The 9,234-nt window shown below is 38.1% G+C and overlaps 1 protein-coding gene across 1 annotated transcript; it reads right to left on the minus strand.

The window, feature by feature from the left end:
* Window positions 1-2: 2 nt before the first annotated feature.
* Window positions 3-3,060, minus strand: LOC124272235. The gene is made up of 3 exons (XM_046707389.1): window positions 2,644-3,060; window positions 2,274-2,536; window positions 3-232 (listed from the first exon to the last, which is right to left on the minus strand). The coding sequence occupies exons 1-3, from the start codon at window positions 3,048-3,050 to the stop codon at window positions 3-5; spliced, it is 900 nt and encodes a 299-aa protein (XP_046563345.1). The 5' UTR covers window positions 3,051-3,060.
* Between the last annotated feature and the right edge of the window lie 6,174 nt (window positions 3,061-9,234).

A 9,234-nucleotide genomic window follows, 5' to 3' on the forward strand; every position in this document is an offset into this window, starting at 1 on the left:
TGTTAACTGAAAATATCGTTTCCTGCAACAGGTGTGCACATTAAAACATTAGCTGTCTTAGAAGGAGTAGTGTTCTCTGTCTGACGTATCCTCTTGGTAGTGATGATCTGTTCTCCTGCAGCTCTTTTTAAAGACTTGCGTCGTCTCTCTTTGGCATCTGCTTTCTCTACTGTGCTCTGAGTCTCTGATGTCATTTGCAATTCAACTGAAGGTCCTTCTTCTTTTCTTTTCACTGCATGAGATGGTATTACTTTAGCTGATAATTTTCCATTGTGGTATTGCTGGTGACTTGTGCTCAGTTTCTTGAAGTAATGTTTCCAATTTTCATAGTGAGGTACATAGAGAGGATAGTCTTCCATCTTAACTTGCAAATGGATATCGCTGTAAGTGAAGTGTTGCACTGGTCTCCTCGGCTCAAGAATGACAAGGCCACTTCATCACTGGGTTTTATAACAATTTCTATGACAGGTGATTCTTTCAATACCACATGAATATTATATTCGTTTGCAAAAGTGAAGTTAGGTCCCAACCTCAAGTCAATGCGTCTCAGCAATGGTAACTGAGCATCTCCTACCAGTGAACTATCACACAAGTTGCACAGTATGTTTACATATGGATCTTGGATTTTGTCCACATCAGTCAGTTTCCCAAAATTCAACTCTGTTAATGAAACAACCCAAAATCCATCCAACACCAGTCTTTGATTCAGTTTCACACGGAAATGATAGGGGCTGTTGTCCTTATAATAGTTTTCTTTTGAATCTGAAGACTTAAGGAAAATATATTTCTCCATCACAAATCTTTCAACTGACTTTCCTCCACAAAAGAATCAAACGTACTTGGCCATCCTAACCATCGCACAAGAACATAGGTTTTACCTCCTCTACGTTGACGTTTCAGAATTTTTTCCACCTGCCACTCAATGTCCTCACCTTTGTTTACTTTTTGAAGTTCTTGAGTATAAAATGTTCCTTTAATTGGTTGATCATGAAAGTCTCTAATTCTGTACAAGGGTATTTCTTGCCTTTTGTAGTGATGAGCTATTTTGAACAATTCTTGAGTCCAGCGTAAATCAAGTTCTTTACTGAATGGTTTCCTCAGATATGGAATGCGAACAATATCTCCAACCTTATATTTGAATTTCTTCACTACATACTTGGATTTACTCTTGAGGTGTTTCCTCAAAGGTTTGACATATAGGTGATGCCATACTTTCAATTCATTGCTTTTATTCACTTGTGCTGGTGATAAATAAGGCAGTGATGAATGTAAAGTGTGATTGTAATTCTGTACCAGTTGAGGTAATATAGAAAGGTATTCTTTGGTGTTGTTATGTGTCATATAACGCGTGATCAAAGATTTCAGTGTTCTGTTGAAACGTTCCACATAATTGCTTTTAATGTTTTCATTACGTGTGATGATGTGGGTGATGTTTTCCTTTTCAAAAATGATTCAAATTCTCCTCGAAACTCAGATCCTGCATCAGTACGAACTTTCTTTGGTCGTCTTGATTTGAGTATCTTTTTGAAAGATTTCACCACTGTAAGCGGTCTCTTATTCTCCAAAGGCGAGACAAAAGCATAGCGTGAAAGAATGTCCACGACTACCAACAGATATCTGACACCATCATTCCATTTCATGTACCTTGTCATATCTGCTAAATCTGCATCAAACATTTCATTCATTGTATTAACTCTTACTTTCATCCTTTTAAATTTATGTCTAACTGGTTTGTGTAAACTGTAAGCATCTTGCTCATTCACAAACCGTTTCACCTTCCTCAACCTGATATTGTGTTGCTTGTTTTTCTTCAATTCATCACGCAGTTTAGATGGACCATAGAAAGCACCTGGGTTTTGTGGGTTGAAATAATACTTTTCTAATGCACTGTTCTTCTTTCGAGAACTCATGATGAATTGAAACAAGGCAATGTGTTGAACAAGATTTTATACAACTAAAAAAGAAGTGAACAGAATTTATTTCACCACAGAAAATTCTATACATAACAACATCAGTTGAACATAGCAATCATCATACACAATAAGATAAGAACCAATGATCGTCATCTCAGTCATATGTCTTCTGTTGGAATGCAACCACTTATACTGTGAGGATATGTCCATGAAAGTCCTGAGATATCATGTCATCCACCATCCCCTCTGGATCATGATAACACATACAGTTCATCAGATCCATACAACATACATGACACCGAACCTGTCCACTATTGCAACTGATATATCGCAACATATTATTATGACAGCATACACTACAATTCTTTTGAAGAGGAGTTAGTTTGTGTTCTTCATAAGGATCATCCTCTACTGCATTTGACTCTTGTTGCTCAATATCTTCCATAAGCTGATTGTAATCCTGCCACCAGTCGTTTGGGGTAGTAGATTGACAGTCGGCTACGAGAGTGTCTTCATCCACAAACAAGTTGACTTCACTGGAAACATCCAGGTTAGCTTCAGTTGGAGGAGGTGAAATAGGCTCTATAACAAGCGATGGTTGACTTGAGTTCTTGTCCATTACCCTACCAACAAAAAGAAAAGAAAAAGATATGAATATATAACAAAAATTGTTGATGTTACAAATTAAATAGATAGAACACAGTCGCATGTAACACAAATATATACTTACTTTGCTTTCTTAACCTGCTGTTTCTTTGGTTTCTTCACACTGGGCTGAAACAGATCATCCTCCATTTTTCTGCTTCTCTTCTTTTTCTTAGCAACAACTGTTTTCTGTGTTGTTGCTGTCTCTGAAGTTTGCTCTTGAGCAGAGGAGAAAGATCCTATGAGATGAGTGTAATCCGTCAACCATTTCAAGAAAGCAGGTGACATTGGTTGAAGTTTCCCTTCTAAGGCTTTGGTCTTCTCCAACATATCCATATAGATGGTTTTGTACAACTCACTCGATCTCATCATAACTTCATGTAGATAAACCTGACTATCAAGAATATCCTTTACTTTCAGAAATGTATCATCAAATGTCTCCTCTGAGGAAAAAGCAACACGTTTCACATCCACACTTTTCTGTGCCATCATAGAGAATATGTAGGAGATAGATGATTTTCAACACCTTCTTGCCCCAAGTTGGTGATAAAACTGATTTGAAATAGCTAAAACGTTTGAGTGTAAGATAGGATTGTAGAGAATGGTTTGTCTGATTGGTTTATGTGTAATACACATTCAGTTTGATTGGTTAAGAGATATGGAATGATGAGAATTTTGCTTCAAGCGATTGAAATAGATGCAAATATGTGATGTCATTATAAACAATTCTGTGATAATATTTGAAATTTGTTAAGATAAGAATTTGGTTTTGTATAGAAGGAATGTGTATTGTGTAAATGTGGCACTTATGGAATGTGAGTTAGCGCACCTGTATATACCTGAGGGGCAGCTGTAGGAATGACGTTTCACCTCTATGGTTACTCCTACGCTCCTTAAGGAATGTCTTTGTCCTGCTCTATGCTCCTTAAGGAATTTCGTTTGAGCCTGTAGGAATTTCTTTTGTTGTAACAACTGAACCTATGGAATGTCATTCATAATGTAATGAACCTACATTCTTTAAGGCTGAGCCTGTAGGAATTTCTTTTGTTGTAACAACTGAACCTATGGAATGTCATTCATAATGTAATGAACCTACATTCTTTAAGGCTGAGCCTGTAGGAATTTCTTTTGTTTGGTTCAGGAATGCTATTGTTTGGGTGAGGAATTCTTTTGTGTGGGTATGAGGAATGCTATTGTATGTGTATGGCAGATTACTTATTACCTACTAGCAGTGTTAACCTTGTCAGCATATATATGTTTCACTGATTTAAAAATTCCAGTCGAGGGGCAGACGCCATTTTGTTTACATGTCATATAGTCGTAGCGATCTTTAAAATAAAATAAAATGATATTTTGTACATTTAATATGGCGGTAAGATAAATACGTTGTATGCTTCTCCCTCGAGTAATACGGTGTGATGTACGCCTATTTGTAGCAGTGTCATCCCTCGCCTACCGGCTCGGGTGACACTGCTACAGAGCGGCGTACATCAGACCGTATTACCCTCGAGAAAAGCATACAACTTATATTGTGATGCTTATGTTTTCGTGATCTATGACGTATGCGCTAAACCAAAAGGATCTTTTGATTAGCATTACTGAGGGTTTGCTATACAAACATAGCACTTTATAAAAAAGATAGCAACTGATTCAGATTTGAGCTTCCTCGATATTTATTTTATTTTCGAATTCTGGTCCATGTCTTATTTATGTACCCGAACAAAGAAGTGAACAGTCTTTAGTTAACAGTTGAGAGACTTTGCATTTCGTTAATTGAACTTTCTCGGATTAATAATGTTTACAGTTAATTAAACTAAGTTAGATGCATGTAATAAATAGAATATCTCACGTGTCCAGTGAAATATAATGTGTTATTTTCTCATCATTGCATTACAAATACATCATATTTCACTGGACACAGGAAATATCGTCCGTGTATCCGTCAAACATTGGTGGAGTGGCTAAAAGGGTTTATTGACTCTTTCGTTTTGTCCTTCGAGTTCCCCCACATGTGTAGAAACAGGTAGTCTATCTCTGACCCCCACTGAATCACTTTGACTCACTCACCCACTCACTCAGTTCATGCTTCCGAAACTACCATAGATACACATTCCTTCTTTGAGTGACATTGTATGATACACTGATAGGAATAAACACGAGGAAGGACACACAATTTGTAAAAGCCCTATGCTAAACTTGGTTAAACCACTAGGGAAGTTATGTCCATTGTTCTTGGAAGTGTTTTATTAGCATAACTGAACAACTGCCCAAGAGCAATTATTTCCATTGAAAAACAATAAAATTGTACTCATTTTGATAATTTTCATCATGCCTAATACATTACACGCGTATTAAATAAGTCTGCCCTCGTGGTGTAAGCCGTTTTATCACCCTCACTACGGTAGGTATTTAAATAACTACCTTGTAAGGGTGATTAACCTATACTTATACCTTAGTCCTGGTTAGTTCGTACATGTAGTTATGACACAAGATGTGAAAAGACAGTTAGTCAGATACAAAGTGGGGCGATCAAGGTTGACGTCGTCTCATTCGGTTTGATTGGATGATATGGAACCGCTTTACGCTTATGAAATGCCACGTTGGAAAGTATTTTTCATTCATACAAAATATGCATCGTCATGTAGAAATAATGTCAACACGAGAAGATAACACGTATGGATCATCCACTGAAAAAAACCAACCTTTTTATTTCAAAACAAGCACGTCACATGAGTGTGATGACCCAAGCTCCGTCGCCACTTTCATTTTGATTTAACGTGTAACATGCATCTTTGTGAAATCAAATCCGTTTAGAACGTGTAGGGTAATTGGACCCACGTTGCTTCGTCTGTGGCTTTAATGTCCATTTAAAGGGGTATGCTGTGCCTTTGCTGGGGTCAGATACCTCAGAAAGACCTCTCATTTTGTAATATGGTATCCAGCGTGTAGTATTCAGTGTCTCTCGTATACTATAGATGAGACTCCGGAATGTGCACCAGACGTCCGCCAGTTTGCCGTTGTGCACAGTATTCTGTCCTTGGGTTTGAATCCCGATTTATAAGCAATAGTCCGTCAGGGTGATCAGGAAGGACAGGTTGAATATTCCTGAAATATATCATTAAATATGTTATTTTGTTAGTCGCGAGCTCATCAAACACAAGGAACTTCACACTGTATTATACAAACTGTGATCATTGGGCTCTTACCTTCCATCACTGTTTTGTGTGTATACTGAGAACCAAATGTCCAGATGTGCCTATGGACAAATAAGGAGCGGTTTCGGAAAGGTGATATGGCGATCTCATTCGATACCTACAAGGAATATTGCAGACAGAGTGTACTGTTAAGCTTGTCTTTGCCAAATTTCATGTGAAAATAAAGTCCACACCAGAGGATGACGTATCGATCACCCATCGAAACAGATTCCATAGGGCGTAAAAGGCGAATGTTATATTATTGATAGAGTGAATGAGTGAGTTTAGTTTTACGCCGCACTCAGCAATATTCCAGCTATATGGCGGCGGTCTGTAAATAAGCGAGTCCCGACCACACAATCCAGTGATCAGCAGCATGAGCATCGATCTGCGCAATTGGTAACCGATGACAACCAAGTCAGCGAGCCTGACCACCCGATGCCGTTAGTCGCCTCTTACGACAAGCATGGGTTACTGAAGATCAGAATTCTAACCCGGACCTTCACGGGTGATATGATTGATATAGACAAGATGTACAAGTGTCACTGTAGTGACGCTGTACACGAGAATAGAGCGCACAGGACAAGAAATAAGCTGTGTCAGATAGCTAAACGCAATTCAACTGGATGCCTAAAATCAACGGGTGTACTTGTAACAGAACCTATGAAGATCCGGGTTTTCAGCAACCCATGCTTTTCGTAAGAGGCGACTAACGGGATCGGGTGGACAGGCTCACTGCCTTGGTTGACACATCGTATCCCAGTTGCGTAGATCAATGCTCGTGATATCAGTGAATTGTCTGGCCCAGACTAAATTATTTTCAGACTGCCATGATATAGCTTGAATATTGCCCTGTTAAAAACAAACAAACAATAAAACGTTGACACTTTTTATATCGTCCAATGGTGAATAATCAAATTCTCTTTACATATCTGCATGTAAGTGGCTCTGGGTCCCATGGTCTAACACGAGGGCCATTCTCACAAAGACAAAGGTTACCTGCTGAATAAATACACAATATCACCTCCTTTATATCATAAACAGAAGGGGGCGGTGGGGTAGCCTGATGGTTAAAGCGTTCGCTCGTCACGCCGAAGACCCGGTTCGATTCCCCCACATGGGTACAATGTGTGAAGCTCATTTCTGGTGTCCCCCGCCGTGATATTGCTTGAATATTGCTAAAAGCGGCGTAAAACCAAACTCACTCACTCACTCATAAACAGAAGAAAGACACCTTTCATTCAACATATGTGTTGGTTATGCTATGAACACCAGGTGTCCATCACTAATGGAACTAAGCATTATTAATTCCTGCATCCCTGGCATTAAATCACTAATAAAGAAGACATGATTACCTATATATGACCAATGATATTCACCATCCTCGCTTGAAATATTAAGGAAAATCTTTATAAATGTGTTTACTTGTGGATTAGAAATTGTATTGTCTACTTTAAAACAGAGAGTTTTTGGAGAGTTATGTTTTTACGTGTACAACCACGAGAATTTCCATAATAATAAATATTTACGGATACAAAGCCAAAAATTAAGTAAACCGCACTTGTAAAGAGGTGTCTTGAGATTTTACGATATAAAGCAACCGAGCGTTTTAAGGCATATAACAATTTATTTCAGTTTCCACAAGTGTTGTTTACAAGTTAGTGATTAGATTAAGGCAACATTATATAAATATTAAGAGTATGGATCTACTTAAGCACAGGTCATGGGAAGTGACATTTGGACCATGTAACTTGTAAGTATATAAACTGAAGACGTCAGTGCTCTGCAGTTCAGTTCAACTGCAAGAATTCAGGTAAGAACAAAGAACAACATCGTGTACTTTGCAGAGTGTTTTGATAACCTCTTGATGGTTGTAGATGGGTATGTCCTGTACCACTATATCTTGATTAAGTCACATAGATTAAGCTCAATAGGCTGTCCATCGACGGCATTACAGTCGCCCTTAATATCTATGCTACTGTTTGCAGATGATATCATTATGTTCTCGTGTACAGTAAAATAAGTCTAAAGATTAATTAGGCAACAGGAAGGATACTGCAATTATGGATGCTAGATGTTAGCATAGATAATTCAAAGGGTTAATGGGTTCGTTAAGATAATACACTTTCACAGCTATTTTGGTCTTCACATCAATCCTAAATGGAATCTGTTTGTAAGGTTTTCCACAACTATGTATTCCTTTGCATTCACGTTACATTTTCTATTGTTTAAACAGTGCTGCGGTCAGCTATTCAAAGCATAGATTTTCTAATGAAAGGAATTTATTGGATGTGTATCTGAGAAAGTATGCAATTATATCACCATTTAGACATGTTTGAATAGATGAATGACTTAACTATCACAATAAGGTAGATATTGTGTATGCATTGTAATTCGAATTTTGCAGAGAACGAATACCCCCTCTCGTAGTGTGTACTAAATTTAATGACTTGAGAAAAATACACCACATATAATCGTTCAAATGTAAATACAATTTGTTTCCTGGATGAAATCAGTCAATAGTATTATTTTCTGTAACCTACAAATGTACATGTATCATGCATGATGAATGACACAGTAATGTTCACAGCCTTCTGCTCATAGATTGGAACACATGAACCTTTTCCTATGACCCTTCATTATGAAACATATATTCCTTCAATTTGAATCGATTAACTATCAAACTTCTGTCTTAAATTAAGCGTCAAAACCTAAATTAACTTCTAAGATAATCAAACACGATAAAAAATGTCATTATTAAAAAGAAACTATATTGTAGTTCAGGTGAGGTGAGGTGAAATTGGGTTTAACGTTGTGCTTGAGAATATTTCGCTCATATGATGACGTGCATGCGTGTGTATGTGTATGTGCGGCTGCTTGTACTAGCCCAGACTGTAGCTGGTTTTATAGTGCTAGCCCACTGAGATACCATACCGCAGTGAAGCATGAATACCCCAATCAGACACAGTATACTGACTCCGAGCCGACCAGTCCTTGTTGCACCCATTAATGCCGAGCGCCATAGTACCATAGTTTAACGTCTTTTGGTATGACGTGGTCGGGGATCGAACCCGCGATCTTCCGCTCTCCCTGTAGTTCAGGTGCCGTTTGCGTCAGTGTGTAGATTTTGGAACTTGTGGCAAAAGTGCAACTTACTATGTTAGTTGGGTGATCCTTTATCGTCAGTTATACTATACTGAGTCAAAAAAGAAACTTCACATTCTTTCTTCAGGGCACTATAAAAGAACAAGAGATGGTAAGATGATTAAATTGTTATTATTTCATTGAGATCTGTGTGATGTACTCGATACACTGACAGTGCCATAATCAGTTCCATTAGGCTACACCGCCGTTCCAAAACATGGGTATACAGAATGTCCTGTTACAAGAATGAAAATGCGAAATTTCTCAGTTCAATATCATGTATGGCCGCACCGCGCAATTACCACTGCCAAACACCGTCTCCTCATCGACTGCCTGAT

The sequence above is a fragment of the Haliotis rubra genome, unplaced genomic scaffold (assembly GCF_003918875.1).
Source record: "Haliotis rubra isolate DU_JTF1 unplaced genomic scaffold, ASM391887v1 Scf1676, whole genome shotgun sequence".
NCBI classification, from domain to species: domain Eukaryota; kingdom Metazoa; phylum Mollusca; class Gastropoda; order Lepetellida; family Haliotidae; genus Haliotis; species Haliotis rubra.